Raw genomic sequence first — 18,101 nt, 5'->3', positions numbered from 1 at the left:
GGCTTTTTTTGACATTACCTCCTGATGTATAAGAACATATGAATTATCAAACTAGATTAAATCAAAGGTCCATCGACGTATGCTTCCCACTTCTGATAGCAGGAAGTATTGGGTGCGATGAGAGGAAGTATGTAGGCAATAGCACGTGTCAAATTGGCTATCTAGGGTCATAATCAAATGAAACGAGCTCATGCCAGATTTATACCTTCTTCCACAGATCTGTCATACCTTGGTCATAACATTTCAGATTTTAACGGTCATGACTGAAGGATGCAGTGAACCTGGAGTGACATCCCTGTTGTGTTAAATAGCCTGTGACTGATCTGGATTTCAGGCTGTAATATGCACGTCCTTAGCCTTCTGAATCTGGCAGAAATGCTCATTTTAACTTGTGCACTATTTTTGCAAGGTTACCTGCAATAATTTTACAAAAGTGAATTGGCCCTTGCTCATAGTGCTAATGCATATGGGAGAATTAGGACTGCAAAAATCTAAATGCACCAGAGATGAAATTTCAAGAACCAGGACTGACTAGAAGTCTCCCTTGAAACTCTGGGTCACCCTCACATCCCTGCAGGAAGAGTATTAGAAAAGTTTAATTTAAAAGTATTTATATATATATATAGTTGCTGCAAACTTTTTATAGTTTAGAACTTTAATTCAGTCAAAAAAAATGGTACCTTTTGGCAAAGTGACTTTTCTGAGCACAGCCGTATTTCTACTGGTCTTAAATTGTCAGGAAAGCTGCTCACAAGGTACTTCCAGATTTGATTTATGATACTGTGCCCTGAAAAACGGGCACAATCAGCATCTCCCACAGCTAAACAGGGTTGTGCAAATAGCCCAGAAGAAAAGCGCAAGACGACAACTTTCAAGCAGGTGTGCGAGTGCACATTGCCACTTGTGCGTCAGTAAAATAGGCTGACCACATACCCCTGTACGCCCAATTTTAAATGGGCAGACAAATCCCAATCTTACCGCGTAAATGGGGGAATTTTAAAAAGGGTAAATGTCCAGACTATGGCCAGTTTTACCAATTCGTTCACCAGTTGGCCCAGTTACCAGATAGGTCCTGCCAACCCTCCCTAATTAGATAGCCTGCATTCCCCTTCACTTGGCCTAGACCCCTTAAGTCCCTCAGATCTCACTATTTTTTTATTTTTTTTAAAACTTACACCTGGTTCCTAGCAGAAGTAAATATGCGTGGCACTAGAACTGGGCACACGCCCAAGCATGTAAAGATGGTACAAGTTCATTTCTCAGCCCGCCTCGGAATGCCCACCTTCCACCCAGACCTTATAAGTGATGAAAATTCTAAAAAGAGGAGTTGATTTGTACACTGCAGTCTCTGCTAACTGCATTGTACAAATCAACTCCTTTTCATCTCTTATAAGGTCAAAAATTCTTTAATGAGGTCAATTTTACAATGGATACCGCTGAATGTGTCTGTAACAAAACCCCCCTAACCCATCCCACCTCCTGAAAACTCACCCCAAATCAGAGTGCCCCCTTACAATGGTCCATATATTGAGTATCAGACGGAGCCTTATAAAGGGTCTCTCTCTCCACGATGGACTCCTGCACCTATCAAGGAGCAGTAGCAAAGCAGTGCACAATCTGCACATATGTATGTGCATACATCTCCAGACATGCACACAGAGAGAGTATTTTATAACCTACACACACAGGTTATAAAATAGCACGTGTTTATGGGCGCGTGTGGCCCTTTAAAAATCTACCTTTTAGTGAATCAGGCCCTGAGACTCCAATACAGTGAGAGGGTTCTGTACCACAAGTTAAATCAAGTGCCCTTACAATGCAATATTCCAGTTTGAAATATTTTTTAATTAATTAGGGGTGTATACAGCCAAACGTTTTGTTTTAGTTTTCTTCTTTTATTTCTGGCCATTTTGATCCAAATTTCAATTTTGAGGAGGGGGGTTGTTTAATTTCATTTTTGTTTGTTTTGTGGTAAATAGTGCAAGTTATCTGCAAATAGTGTACACACTGTTTTCCAAAATGAATAAAAACAATTTTCAGAGTTTTCAAAGCCATTTACAATTGATTTTGGATTTATCACAATGAAAAAAAATGGTTATTTTTGTTTGGATTAACATTTGTTTTAAAACAAATGGACATCCTTAAAAAAAATATAGGGCCGGATTTTAAAACCTATGCGCAGGCGTACATTTGTGCGCACAACCCGGCACGCACCAATGTACGCCCGATTTTATAACATGAGCGCGCAGCAGCGCGCATGTTATAAAGTCCGTGGTCGGCACGCACAAGGGGGTGCACAATAGTGCACCTTCTGTGCACCGAGCCCTTGGGGAGCCCTGCTGGCTTTTCCTGTTCCCTCCAAGGCCGCTCCGAAATCAGAGCGGCCTCGAAGGGAACTTTCCTTCCGCCCCCCCACCTTCCCCTCCCTTCCCCTACCTAACCTGCCCCCGAGCCCTACCTAAACCCCCCTAATTATTTTATAAGTTGCGCCTGCCTCTGGCCATGCCCCCGCCCCACCCCCGGACTGCCCATTTTTTCAAGCCCCGGGACTTACGCGCGTCCCAGGGCTTTACGCGCACCGCTGGGCCTTTTGAAAATAGGCCCGGCGCGCGTAGGCTTTTAAAATTTGCCCCATAGCTTTTAAAATGAACTATCAATAGCTCTTATACTTTAATTTAAAATGCTTGTTTTTAATATTCTATCATTTAAATTAATTACAAGTATACTGAAGGCCCTGTCTGACAAAGAAAATTTGATTCTTGATTTTCAACTAATGAGCCTCTCCACAAAGAGATTTTATTCCTGGATTTTATTCTCTAAAGATTATTATGGATGAGAATTATGGCATATTATGGAAATATGTACATTTTATAATTCTATATTTGGTACCTTCTTCATTCAATAATCTTAAAGTTGGTGACCAAGCATCACCTTATTCAGGTGAAAATAAATTTGACAATCTATAGTTCTTTGAATCTACTAATGCAGATTAGTCTCTTGAATTATACAGTAATGATCATTTTACTCAGCACCTTTTATCCCAATGGGCTTTACAATAATAGATAGCACGTAAAGCACAAACACACATACATGGAAGTGCTCACATTTATTTTTATGAATGGAAAGGGGAGAAGGAATATTTTTAGGATTATCATTAGCGCCCAATCACAGCTGGGTAAAATAATACACTGGGAGGTCAAAAGTTACATAAGGATTGCCAGATGGCTCCATTTCTTTCAGAACAGGTCGATCCAGTCCTGGTTTTGCCCCAATGCATGCATGTGCTCATAGTTCAAATTTCCCTATTGGTTTCCTTTTAAGGAAAGCAGGACTGCAAACCCTTGCATGCAGTATGGTGAAACCAGGACTGGATGAGCTTGAGCTGAAAAAATGGCACTAGTTGGTAACCCTAGGTTACATGGTAAATCAGCACTGAAGTTAAAGCTTTTCCCCAAGTTACAAAAACGTTAGTGCAGCCGTAAGTCTTTTGCTAAGATGCCTCTGTACTCTTTCCTGGATCTCTGTTGTTCCTTAAAAGGAAGGTCAGTATGGAAAAGACTGACTTTTGTTATGCAATTCTAACTGTACTCCTTCTACCAGATCTATTTACAGTCTGCCTACAGCACTCCTCCATCTGGCACAACATCTGGCCCCCAAATCACAGCCGGGCAATTTTTGTCCTGAAAATTACTCCAGTAATACCATAGGGATGACTCTCTCCCAGTTCTGCGGGTACATTGTAAGCAAATCAGCCAGAAGTACAGCTTAATGGGGCAATTCTGAAAATGAAAACTATCGGTCTAACAAAAAAATGTTAACTGTTATCAAAACGGCTTGCTATCCCCCTTTCTTATGAGGAAAGAAACAAGAATCTCTCAGTTAATGACAGAAACGAGTTATAAAATCCAGCAAAGTGTAGAAGAGCAATATGAATCCATACAGAAATGCAGTTGTTTCTTTTTGACCCGGTATCTTCCTGGGTGTATGACTGCAGGCACCAGTGACTCCGTACAAGGTATTTTTTTTCAATGTCCCATTACAGAAACAGATAAAGCTTTCATCGTTATTTCCCACAATATTTCATACTTTCAGAATGGACTTCTCTTTCTTCTTTATTTCGACTTGCACATGTTTCTGCCTACTTGCATGAATGTGACGGTTGAGGCTGCTTCATGGTGCTTGGTTGCATTCTTTAATTTGCTGTACTGTTCTTGCAGAACATCTATCCTCTAATGCCAGCGATAGCGAAAGTAGCTACAGTAAGTCACTGCGTTTGTTTGAGGCTCTTTCCTTTGGCATTGATTTGTGGTTTCTTTTTGTGGCTGCTTTTCCCTGTCTATTTTTTTCAATGAGCATGAAAGCAAATGGCTTGAAATAAAAAAAAAAAAAACCAAAAACAACCAAACCCAGCCTAATATTTCATAGGAAAAAGGTGAGAATTTTAGAATTTTAAATAAATGTATTATTGCTTTAAATTATCCTTTAAAGTACGTCTACAAATCCTGATCATGACTGGGGATTCGGTTTTTATCAACAGTGGTCATGGTAATCTTGACTTTTTGAGAAGTCGTTGCATTGGTTGCCTTGGCTATGATTGTGAGAGAAGTCTATGAAAATATAGCATTGCAAATATAAACTGTATTGTGATTGAGAGCATATCCACACCACAGCATAAAGCTTTCCTGTGTCCAAAAAAGAAATGTGCAGTCTTTGGAAGGGAGCCATACTTTAACCATGGCCTATCTCTTGCATCTGTACCACCAAGTTCTGTGACAGTTTCTTTATGCATACACAGATATTCTGCATATGGTACTATAGGTTCCTCCCAAATGTTCTAGGCATGAACAAGGTTTCAAAACTCATTGGCAACAAACACAGTTAAATTATTAATTATATAAAGTACTAGAAATAAGGCAATATATATGTTGTGTAAAGTGCACAGCTAAAGCCAGAAAAAACTATCCCAGAGGATGAGAAAAAGAGCACTAATGTTCAATGCGAAAAAGAAGATCAAATCTTTATTAACACTTTTTCCAAAAATAAAATAAATGAGCACCTATAAGACTACATTTTAGCTAAACACAACTACACTTTTACGTATAAACATACATGATGTATACAAAATCCATTTCTTACCTACACGTATGACATAGCAAAGTGAACAGCATTGTATCAATGTTAGCCACTATGCCAAATGTATGTAGTGGATATCCACATATATCCTAGACAATAATGTCATTATATAACATCTGTGACAAAAATCTCATTGAATGCACTTACAACATGTTCATGGTCATTTGTCTTGGTGAAAACTTTGCATCCTGTATTAACTGTGGATGCTTCCCAAAGCACAATTAAGTTGCAAGTCAATCATTTAACTAACAGATCATAACCTTTAACAGTATTAGATGAGTATTAGAAATTCATTAGACAGAGATGTGGAACCCCACCGCCTCACTTGTACTCTCTACCACTGTGCATGTTAGTTATAAGATGGTGAAATGCACATCCTTGGTGTGATGTAGATTCCCTACATTTGATTATGAGTTCATGTACTACATATCCTCATTTGGAACTGAAGCCTTGTTTTCAATTCCTGCAGTTAAGCTTGTTGAGTGCAAGGAAGGTTTTAATCATGATTTATGTTTAGAAAACCAGATATGATTAAATCGCAATGTTTGCCCCATCTGGAAGCGTGCTGACACTACCATTGGTTAATAATCCTTTATGCAGCAACAACTATTCGGGCTTTATAGAAGTCTGCCTTGTCACTAACACGGCAGGCGACTAGCTTGGGTGGTCCCTCCACATAGAGGCGATATCTATATTGTGAACGCACCTCGTTTGTACTAGGCGCTTTCATTAGCCGTTTTGGATGCAACATCTTTTACAGCCTTGGTATTTTAATTGATGATCAGGACTTATTGGCAAGACGGCTCCTTCTGTCCATTGAGAGGAGCCCATAAGAGATTTCACTATGTTCTTTGTGTCAGGGGTTCCCCCTGAGGAAGCCGGCATCGGCAAAACAAGGGTCATGTCGGGGATTTGACATCATACCTAGGTTATGTAGTACATCAACTCATAATCAAATATAGGGATTCTATATCACACCAAGGATGTGCAGTTCAGTAGCCTATAACTAATGTACAGTGGTAGAGTACAAGTGAGATGGTAGGGGTTCCACATCTCTGTCTAATGAATTTCTGATACTCATCTATAACTGTTAAAGGTTATGACCTCTTAGTTAAATAATTGACTTGCAACTTAATTGTGCTTTGGGAGGCATCCACATTTAATACAGGATGCAAATTTTTCACCAAGACAAATGACCATGAACATGTTGTGAGAGTTTTGTCACATATGTTATATAATGATAATGTCTAGGATATATGTGGATATCCATTGCATATTTTGGCATAGTGGCTAACATTGATACAATGCAGTTCATGTTATATGTCTAGATAAAAAATGGATTTTATAGACATCATGTAGGTTTATATGTAAAAGAATATTTGTGTTTAGCTAAAAATGTAGTCTTATAGGTGCTCATTCATTTTAGTTTTGGAAAAAGTGTTAATAAAGATTTGATCTTCTTTTATACGCATTGAACATTAGCGCTCTTTTTCTCGTCCTCTGGGATAGTTTTTTTCTGTCTACATAGTTTTATTTCTAATCAACATCTAACAACTCAAGAAAGCAAGGAGAAACCTTTGGCAGCTCGCAGCTGTGATATATTTTCATGGGAATCATGATGTGGGACACGTCCACACTAAAAGCCAAACATTTTTATGACTTTGTTTTCATTGGTCTCCTACTACCAATTGAGAACAAAATATTTTTTTGGGGGGAAAAAAGTGAACAAAATTAAGGCAGTATTTTAACAGATGAAAGGGTGCTGACGTGGAAAGAAAACAACAGAAAAGTATACTTCTTTCAACATTTATATCTTCTCTTGAATTGCCTGATCATTCATTTCAAGTCATTTGCTCGGCAGATAAAAATGGCCACTCATAGTAAGGTGCTCATCTTGCATTGACATTATCCATGTAATCTGAGGAAGTCACGTTCCAGTACTATACAATAGAGCTTTTGATATGTTTTTTGAGAATAGATCAGGGTTTTGGTTTTGTTTGGGGGTTTTTTAAAACGTACAAATTGCTGCAAAACAGAATCCTTCTTCCAAATTTGAAGAATCTACTCATTTTCAGCCTTTGTTTTTAATGATTAGACTGCTTTTCCAGGGAATGGTGCCCCAAAAAATGTATGACCAAGGACCCAGAAAAATGAATGAACCAAACAGAAAAACAGCCCACAATACAATTTGTATGCTACTCTATTATTAAAGTAGTGGTTATTGTAGTAATAATAAATACTTAGTACTTTATGTTAGTTTTTCATCCAAACAGAATGCCAAAGTATTTTCAATAATTGCACTTCAGAAATATATATTCAGTCATGTGTGGGCCTATGGCCATCCACATTGGGTTGCACACTGTATAAGAGGGTTTGTACAGCCAGACGTGAGCACTAGCTCTAGTTATTATTATTAACTGCAGTTTGTTAAACAATGGCACAGAAAGATAAGTTTTCTATTCCAGGTCACAAATGTAATCAGTGGGCTCAAGAGTCTTTTGACCCTCAGTGGCTTGCTCTGACCAGACTATACCACCTTCACATTTTGGGTCTCAGTAGGGGTTACGGCTGCAATTAGTGGATCTTTCCTCCTCAGAGTATGCCTGAAGGAGACAACCAATCAGCCACCATAACATGAGCCCTCCAATCAGCTTCAAGTAGGGGTATAGATATTAGGTATCAGACAGTGACGGTAGTTTTAAAAAGGGTATGAGGGCGCCCCTATGCACGTGTATAAGGACATATGGCAACATACGCACACATATTATAAAATAGGCCTTGCGTGTGTGTGTTCTCCCAATATTTACTTTGTACACGCACAGAAGCGTAACATCGGCTTTGAACAGGCGCGCATCCAGCCCATGACCAGTTTCCCCAGTTCATGCACCAGTTTGCCCAGTCTACAGCTAGGTTCTCCAGACCCCCCTGGCTCTTTAGCCTGCACGCTCCCCAGTTAACCCAGAGCCCTCAAGCACTTAATAGATGGCTCGAAATTGTTTTATTCAGACTTACACCTCCTCCATAGCAGAAGTAACTTTGTGCTGCAATATACCTCGGCACGCACCCAAGCGCATAAGTACATGCGCGCATATCTCTTGGCCCCGCCTCAGAACACCCATGCCCCGCCCACATTCCACCCCTTTTTTTTTGCTCGATGCGCACATCAGTACTTGTGCGCCCATGTGGGTGGTTTCTAAAGTGGGGTAGACATGCGCATGTGCTAGATGTACACCCATCTCCCGATTTTGGCATGCGTCTAGCTTTTAAAATTCATCTTTAATGCACATTGAGAGAGATGAAAAGAGGTCTGAGGAAGAAGCCAATAGGAACAGGGGAGGAAAAAAAACAAAATAGAGGAGAGGTGGAATAAAGAGAAAAGAGGAAGGCAAAGCAAGAAAAAGATGGAGTTAAGGGTAAATATAAGAAGGGTGATGAGAATGAAGAGCAGGCAAGAGGTGGATCACACCACCATACAACAAGCCCTTTAGTTCCTCACCGGGGAGTGAGTAAAGAGTTATTGACCGTTCTCTCGCAGCATTCTCCCAAGATTCTTTGATTTTTGATTGAGGTGCCGAGGATTCTCTCGTTCTCGCATCTTGGGGAGCCAGCCAGAGGTTCTAGGTTAATTTACCAGTCCTTTCATGCTGATTTCCTGAGTTCCCAGCTGCAGAGGTCACCAGGAGATACAGCTACAGACAAAACAGCAAAAGCATGGATACTTACATGAAAGCAACAGGATACAAAAAGAAAATGCTGAGCAGCTCTGCGTGCAACCTCAGCCGCTGATTGTCTCCCTGACACAAATGAGAAAACGGTAGGCAGCCAAAGTGCCCATCGTTCAGTCTCACAGATGTAATTACTGGCTGGAGATCTGTATGACATACCTATTCTAAAACTATTTATTAACAAAACTAATCTAAATAGCTGCTGTTTAATCATGGTTTTTTGTTTTTTTTTAATTGCCGCCTTTAATTTTGATGCAGTTTTTAATGACCCTGGCTACGTTGTCTCCTTGTTTCTTAATCTTTGTTCTATGCAAGCATCCTGTGAACAGATCCTTACCTCTGTGCACTTAAAAGCTGTAAAGTGCTTTTCTTTTTAGCATCAGAAAAACATTCCAACTTCCATAACTACTTATTATTTCTGTAGCCAAAAAACTCCAAACAAATAAATATTTGATAGCTCGCTCTCTCTCTCTCATATATATATATAAAATTATTCTTTAATTAGATTTAGCTCATATTTTTTCATTGGTTACAATCAAGTAGATTAATTAAGCTGGTTTGCATGGTACACAAGCAGGGCCAGTGCGAGGCATTCAGTGGATTAGGCAGTTGCCCAGGACGCCGTAGCTGGACGCGAGGGCAGTATTCTTTTTATTTATTTATTATTTTTATATACCGACATTCGATCTCAATTGAGATATCACACCGGTTTACATTCAGGTACTGTAGGTATTTCTCTATCCCCAGAGGGCTTACAATCTAAGTTTTTTGTACCTGAGGCAATGGAGGGTAAAGTGACTTGCCCAAGGTCACAAGGAGCGACAGCGGGGCTCAAACCCTGGTCTCCTGGTTCATAGCCCACTGCTCTAACCACTAGGCTAATTCTCCTCGCAAAGGATTTGGGCAGCAGGTTTGAAACTAGGGCTCGCGCGTTGGGATGCGTTGGTCAGCGAAGTGAGGGAGCTCTGGTGACATGGGCACTGTGACTCGGGGGGAGGGGAGGGGGCGAAAAAGAAGGAATACGATGTCATCAGGACGTCACCGCGTAGGGCGGCTGGACAACCTCGCACTGGCACTGTACACGGGGATAACTTGAGGCTTTACAAATCCCACTCATTAGCCACCTTCCAAAAAACAAGGCGCAACGTGGGCATTTAAATGACCTGGTTTGCACATGGAAATCGCCTATCACATTTTGTGGTGAAGTCGGCAAGCCATGATATTTGATGGAACACCTCAGGAGGTGTAGCCAAACTTTCCCTAGGAACACTGGGACACTAACACACAGTCCAATTCTTCCAAATCTTCCCTTAAAGGGGCAGGTACGGCCCACAGACTCCCGCTCAATGACGGTAACTTTCAAAGTGGCGCAAGGGCACACATTTCCACTAGAGACATAAGAACATAAGATTTGACATAATGGGTCAGACCCACGGTCCATCAAGCCCAGTATCCTGTTTCCAATAGTGGCTAAGCCAGGTCACAAGTACCTGACAGGATTCCAAGGGGTAGATACATTCCAAGCTGCTTATCCCAAGAATAAGCAATGGATTTCTGCAGCTCCACCTTAACAATGGTTAATGGACTTTTCCTCCAGGAACTTGTCCAATCCTTTTTTAAAATGCACTTACTTTAATAGCTTTCACCATATCCTCTGGCAACCATCAGACTTAAAAGCAACTGGATCAGGGAACCTCAGAGGGGCCAGAGAGACCCAGAGACTTTTATCCTAACCAAGAGGAGGGACTCTGATATGGCGCTACCTCTGACCCACTATTTTATTTTTACACTTTGGCTGCATAATCCTGCAGCAAACGGGGAGACTGCTGACTGAAACTTTTAAGGCCTTGCACTGAAAATTAAAATATCAGTAGGAAAGGTGATTTTCCAAGGAATTTTATTATCTGAGGGAGGGAAGAAGGGGGCTAGGGGAACAGCATGAGTTCAGAAAGAAGTAGGTAGGAATCTAGTGATGCTAACAATGCAAAACTATAGGAAGGATCATACATTACACTACCCCCACTCCCTTCTTATACACATTTCTGAAATTGGCTAACTCCATTTAGAGTTTTAAATTATCCAGTTTATGAAATTCTTTGCCATTTTCCTAGATTATATTTTTGTAATTTTATGCCATGACTCCCCATACCACATAGAAAGTGGTGATAACAGGGGGTTAAGATCATCACCTGAAAGCATGGTAGGGAGGGGTTTCGTCTATCAACATTTTAAAATCCTGTTATAATTTTGAAAATAATAAATCTTCTCTCCCAGACTCCAGTATCCCGAGAAGGGACAAACTGGTGCTTTTGACACCACTGGTTCAGCGTATGAAAAGCAAAGTAGGAAATCTATGAGGTTATTTATTTATTCACTTTCTTTACCACCTTTCCAAATAGTTCTAGGTGGCAAACAGCATAGATTTAAAATGCAAACAATAAGCAGAAGCACCAAAGCTAAAAATCAACCATGAGAGAATTTGTTCTATTCCCATAGTACACCTTAAAATATAGAGAAACTGGGACAAGTGACTCCCTGGGGAAAACCCCTGGGTAGTTGCAAATGAAGGGTTCATGATGTCTAGCCTCACCAGGAGTCTGATTGAGATAGAAATGCAAAGGTAGTGAAAGAAGATGCCAGGGAATAAAAGGAGATAGCAAATCATTTAACAACTAGCTCGCACCCGGTGAAATTCTCCCCATCATTCTCAACCGCGCTTGGACATTCCTCCGGCCCGCACGGCCCGCTGATAGCCAACTGCGCTAGGTCTCCCGCCAGCCCATGCAGCCTCCTCTGGTCCTGTGCGGCCCCATTGATTTTCCATCACTTGGGGGCCTCCATCCAGCCCGCATACCCACCAGAGTCATGCAGGGCATGCCACTTGGCCCCACCACACAGACACCACTTTCCAGAGATTAAGCATATTATATATATAAATGATATATGCATATATACTGAATATAAAGCATATATCTCATATTTTTCACCTATGTGCTTGTTCTTTCTCTGCTTGGTGGACACAAGGAAGATACAGGCAGAACTCCTATAAAAATAGACCCCATATAATCTACGTGCAGTTTGTCTTTTGCTGAAAGGTATCATGGCAGTGGTGGGAGGCAGAGCTGCCTGAAGCAGCTCTGTTGAGTGCCGTGGATCAGCAGCGGCTTCACATGGCTACCCTTTTACTTCTTAGTTACTTCCAGACCGTATTTCAAAGACTTCCAAGGATCACATAAAACCCCTAAAAAGAGACTACCTGTCAGAGGTGTAATTAGGGTAACAATCAATCTGTCCAACAGTATTCTTTGTCACACAGGTTTTTCATCCCCGTGACTCCTCTCCTACCCCTCTGCAAAGGAGGACACGCTAATCTGTTGCACTGAATTTTTACAAGTGGTAACGGAGGTGCACGGATACCTAAACGTAGCCTATACTGCACAGGGCACTGCCTTGCTAGGTGCACTCAAATAGGGAATGTTTCATTAGTGATACTTTAACAACTCCTGGCTTTGCACATCCCATCCTGTTACTTTGTGATTCATGTTTCATCTTGCCGTACAGAAAATATGGGACAACTGAGAAACAAAACTGCAACGGGATGAGAGTGAAAAGGCTGCAAGTGGTACAGAGTCTTCCTCATGTAACTGCTAAAGATGAAAGCAAAGGAATGATCTGAAGTGCAGACCTAACCAGCATCCTTGGAATATCCCACAGGAATGACCCATCTTAAGCTTTCACTTTGATTATAACACCTAACTCTTTTGTAGATGTAATTTGGTGACATGCTAACTTGGCATGGTAACACAAAAGATTTTGGAGTCAACATCTGCCTCTTTGTGAAATTTGGAGGTGTGAAAAATTTTGCACGCCCCAGCCAGCCCAAATGTGTTTTTCACACATAAGAAAAAGTATTTTATGTTGTTATATATCCATATATGCAGGTGTTTACCCAGCTTGGGAATTTTGCGGAATGAAAACTCTATTGTACTTGATATATGCCATATAACATTTTATTAATTTAGTGCCACAAATCTAAATTTGATTATGTGATTAGTCACAGGACTTGATTACCTGGGCCCTGGTGAATTAAACTTTAGAAAAATATGCAAGTTGGTGTAACAGAGCATGAGCGGTGGTCTTTGGCTTGCCGGAGGACAGAGCAAACTGGACTCCGGCTGTTCTTGTACAAACTTTTATTATTTGCAATAAATCAAACAAATAGGAGCCTGCTTACCTTCAGCAGTGCTGGAAAGAACAATGCAGTAGTTCACAGATAAGTAGTTTTAACAAAGGCCTAGTTCCTTCTTCTCTAGTCTGGAGCTTGCTATTCTCTCTGGGGCCTGTTTCCTTAGCCCTCTCCCCAGGGGAAAAGCCCTGCAACCAGGATTCCCTTGTGGGCTGTCTTAGGCTGGACCAGTCTAAATGCCTGGTCCTGGACTTTTAAGGAGAGTCTAACATACATAGCTGGTATTTTCATTGTACCCAAAAGATTAGGTCATTGATTAAATTAGCTAAAGAAATGTTAACCTTTTGACTATTTCTGCAGCCAAAGCAGAGACTACAAAGTAGGCAATTTTAAAAGGATAATTAAAAATGAATTTGTTTATCTGTAGGAGTTTTGTTGTAAAGAATCAAATATTTTTAAAAACTGTGCCTTATCCTAATTAATGCAGTACAATACATAAAGCTCCAATAATTAAAGCAAACAAAAAATAACTTTGTTTTAAATGATATAATACCATACATCTTTATTTTTTTTCTCTAAAAATAATGTTCACTTCCACTTGTAAATGACAGAATGCTAATATGGTCTCTCTGATGGTGTAACAAGGCCTCAGGTTCTGCACTGTTCCATACACTTCAACTAGAATTAGGATCCAGTAATTGCTAACCATGAAAGCATTTTCTTCTTGTTTCTCTTGCAGAAGTACCCTATGTTATGTCATCAAGGCTATACTGGCTGATCATGAAAGATGATTTTTATTGCACACACCGTGAAAAGCTGGTACTGACAAATAAAACAATTTTCGGAAAACAAAAAATAATGAATACCAGAATTTTTAAACTTTGCAAACAATATGATTATTCTGTCAACTATTAGAAGAAATCAGATATTAGTGGTCCATATATTTTAGTTCTAGCAGACCCATTTTATTTACTAATATTTTATTACTAGCTTATTATCTTTGGTACATTTCAGAGTCCATCATGCAAAATTCCTGAGCCCTGTGTACATGGAGGTTTGCAGCCCGCAGTATGTTTTTGCTCAGGCTGTATGAAAGATGCCTATGTTGGCTGTAGGGAAATTCATGAAGGGGTTTATTCACGAAAGTGCACTAGCTGTAACACACTGACAGCCGATGCAATAAAGTGCGCCCAGCCTAGCACGTGGCTTTTTCTTGTGACTGAGTGCACATTACATGCGCGCAACAATAGCCCCCAATGCAGTAAGCAGATTAGCGCATCTACAACGTGCGTCCTATGAAACGCATACTGGATAGCGCCCAACGCATTTAAATTCCATGTAAATTAGCCATTGCCGCCTGATGCAGAAAAGCGCACCCAAAGGCTGAGCCCCCAACGCACATTTTCTTAAGCAGGAAAATTAACTCCAGCTTTGGAGGTAGAGTAAAGCTTATTCAGAGGCAGGGGCTCATGAGAAACATAAAATCGTGGTCCTCTGTGTTGCAATAAATGTGCCCTTTGTAGAGTGGGTTGTTTAGAGAGATCAGTATAAGATTTAGGTATCTGGAGCTACAGCAAAAAATAAAAAAAATGTATATAGTGAGTAGTGGAGCAGAGCATGATGATTAGATAAAGAACACCTTAAAAAACCATGGGTGATTGCATTCCTTTTGGTAAACAACACACCTTTCAGATTTCCGTAATTTTCATTTTGTTAGGGACACACAATTTAGATGTAGGTGTGCCAGATCAAATGTACTTTTGAGTGGCAGAAACGTACGCTTCTCCCTAGCACGCCTTTTTTGTACACCACTCTGATTTCTTTCTCATTTGAATATTAATTCGGGCACACAGGGAATGTGGCTTGTGTGCACGTTAGGAAAAGGGGCACTCAACATGAGCGCCCGTTTTTTTGCGCGCGTCTTATCGCATCCGCCTGTGAAGGTTTAGTTAAAGATTTTGGGTTACAGGCAGGTAATAGCGTGCTTTATGGCACCTTTTCATATGCTCTTCATGAAACTGCGTACAGCTTATGGTGAATACAGCGTTAAATGTCAGCAGCATGTGTTAAAAGCACGCGTTCATGCATGCTTTTAGCGCGCTCTAGAAAATAGGCCCCCAACTCACTGTTCTCTATAACCGACAGCGCTGCCTTAAAGGTGAATTTTAAAAGCCCTATGCGTGCTTATGTACGCGTAACTCCCAGTACTCGCACAAAATTTTTTTTTTTTACAAAAAACAGGCGGGGCGTGGGCATGGTCTGGGCAGGCCATGTGCGTTCCAGGAAAATATGAACCAGCGCGCATGTACGCACACCAGCTGGCAACGGGGTCCCTATCTGTGTAACTTTACTTCTGCTCTGGATGGCATGTAACTAATAGAACAAAAAAACGAGGCTAGTTAGTGACATTTTAAGGGTTAGGGCTAAAAGGATAAAAGGGAGGCTTATTAACTAGGGGGGTTAGGAAGTCCTATCCTTTAACTGGGAGACCTGGGAATGGACTGGGGAAACTGGTAATTGCTTGGTGCGCTATGTACAAAATTCCCCCACTTATACGGTAGAGGTGGTATTTGTACACACATGCACGCATCCATATAAAATTGTGCACACATGTATGTGCATACAGCCTATTTTATATCATGCGTGCATATACGCGCGTATGTTATAAAATGGCCACGGCCATTAGCACAAGCCGGCATACGCACGTTTATGTGTGCCTGCGTGGCTGTTTAAAAGTTACCGCCTGAGGGCCTGATTTTCAAAAGCATTTCCTGGCGTAAGTGGGCTTTTGAAAATTGCTACGATGTATGCCATTGAATTGTCCAGAGGATTTGTGCACTTTACTCAAGTAAAGGGCTTTTGAAAATTGCTACAATAGTTTGTTAAATTTACGCACGTTGCTCCTTTGAAAATTGCCCCCTTAAGGGTGGATTTTCAGAGCCCTGCTCGCCTAAATCCGCCCAAAACCGGGCGGATATAGGCGAGCAGGGCCCTGCGCGCCGGTATGCGTACATTCAAAGAGGCCTACCGGCGCGCGCAGACCCCGGGACTTGCGTAAGTCCCAGGGTTTTCGGAGGGGGGCGTGTCGGGGGGCGGGCCCGGTCGTCGTGGCGTTTCGGGGGCGTGTTGACAGCGTTTTGGGGGCGGGTATGGGGCGTGGCTACGGCCCGGGGCGGTCCGGGGGCGTGGCCGCGCCCTCCGTACCCGCCCCCAGGTCGCGGCCCGGCGCGCAGGAGGCCCGCTCGCACGCGGGGATTTACTTCTCCCTCCGGGAGGCGTAAATCCCCGGAGAAAGGTAAGGGGGGGGTGTAGACAGGGCCGGGCGGGTGGGTTAGGTAGAGGAAGGGAGGGGAAGGTGAGGGGAGGGCGTTAGAGGTTTCCCTCCAAGGCCGCTCCGATTTCGGAGCGGCCTTGGAGGGAACGGGGGTAGGCGGCTCGGCGCGCGCCGGCTATACAAAATCGATAGCCTTGCGCGCGCCGATCCAGGTTTTTAGCAGATACGCGCGGCTCTGCGCATATCTACTAAAATCCAGCGTACTTTTGCTTGAGTCTGATGCGCAAGCAAAAGTAGGCTATTCGCGCTGTTTAAAAATCTACCCCTTACTGAGCAGATCCCCCCCCCCCCCCCATGACAAAGCAGGGAAATGGGCGATGGGGTAGTAACCCAGACTCAAGGAAAGAAAACTCCCTGATAATCGGTGAATTCCAAATGTTTGTTTTTTTTAAACACTGCTTCCCCACCTGGTTATTAGCACTCTTTAATAATTTCATTTAAAACAAAAAGGCTGTAGAAGGAGCACCAAAGTTGTACGCGCAGCTGCCTAATGTTTACAAAAGAGCTTAATTGGCAAGTTAAAGATGATTCATTTTCTTCAAAGGGAGAGAAAAATAAAAGCTGATAGTGCAGCAGTGTGTGCATTGTCCCAGTAATGACTTCTTTATTGACCAAGCATATTTTGGTTTGCAGCAATTTTTTTTTTCTGAGAGGAAATTGAATTTAATTTTGTTGAATAAATACGTCCGCGCATGGCCTTTTGCGGGAGGGAGGGGGGGATGGGAACGATAGTAAATTGCACTGTTGAGCAACAAATTACGCGTCTGCCCGTGGGGGCTCGGCCACCGCAAAGCAAACGGGTGGAGCCGGCCCAGTGCGCCAGTTAGGGCCATCTGCTGTAATTACAGAAAACAATTAAGACGGCTGCCGTTGACACTAAGCAGAGTCTGCTAAAGATAAAGCAAGCCTTGCTGCTAATGCGGCTTCTCCTTAAGGAAAATCACGCACATCTATCATTTCCAACAGTCTGCAAGTTAGCTTTCGTGTGCTCATTTTCTCTCTCTTTTTCCTCTCATCAGGAGGACAGGAAGATTACATTCTGTCTTATGAACCTGTCACCAGGCAAGAGAGTAAGTTGCAGGGAGTGTTGTGTTGGAGGCAGTTGTAAATCTTTAAAGGGGCAGTATTCAAAACATGTTAGGCGGGTAAACATGTTAGGCGGGTAAACCCTAACATTAGAAAGTCCTTTAAAAATCCCTGCACACCCACCCCCCCCCCCAGTATGGGTAAAAGCATACATGCTGCTTCCCAGTGTGTGCAATTTTACTCCTATGCTGGAAGAGGCGACGTTAGGTCCTGGGCAGTGAAAGCGGCAGTGCCCATGGGTACAAAGCAATCTGTCAGATGCCTTATGGAGTTTCAAAACTGCCCCTCTGACTTACAGCCAGTGTGGGTCCTCTTTTCTTTCATTGTTTAAAATGCATTCCTCTGGGTGTAAAAGTTGCTACGGTTAAGTGCTAGAAGGTTCCATTCTCACTTAGCATGCCTACATTTATTTTGCTTGATAACGCCACAGAATTCAAAGTTTGAGAGTAGGGGGTCGTACCCTGTCCTGTACTGGCAAACAATTTAAGTCAGTAAAAGCTTTGTTTGCCAGTACAGTATGGATCACTTATCTGTTGTTAACCAGTTTGTGCTTATGTTTTTGCCTTATATTTATACTTAAATATGTGCTTCAGAATGTGATTATTCATGACTTTGTACCGGTATTTGCATGGGTGCC

At 41.9% G+C, this 18,101-nt stretch overlaps 1 protein-coding gene across 4 annotated transcripts in view; it reads left to right on the top strand.

Moving 5' to 3' along the window:
- Nucleotides 1–18,101, top strand: part of DLG2 (discs large MAGUK scaffold protein 2) — a 2,548,136-nt gene that overhangs the window by 2,497,774 nt on the left and 32,261 nt on the right. For 3 of the 4 annotated variants that reach the window (XM_029602229.1, XM_029602228.1, XM_029602230.1), the window contains 2 exons: nucleotides 4,218–4,259; nucleotides 17,398–17,448. In XM_029602229.1, the coding sequence (XP_029458089.1) occupies nucleotides 4,218–4,259; nucleotides 17,398–17,448 (93 nt within the window). The remainder of the gene's footprint in view (nucleotides 1–4,217; nucleotides 4,260–17,397; nucleotides 17,449–18,101) is intronic. The other variant, XM_029602231.1, reaches the window with a different exon arrangement.

This window comes from Rhinatrema bivittatum, chromosome 5 (assembly GCF_901001135.1).
Source record: "Rhinatrema bivittatum chromosome 5, aRhiBiv1.1, whole genome shotgun sequence".
NCBI lineage: Eukaryota > Metazoa > Chordata > Amphibia > Gymnophiona > Rhinatrematidae > Rhinatrema > Rhinatrema bivittatum.
This window is presented reverse-complemented; position numbering and strand designations above follow the sequence as displayed.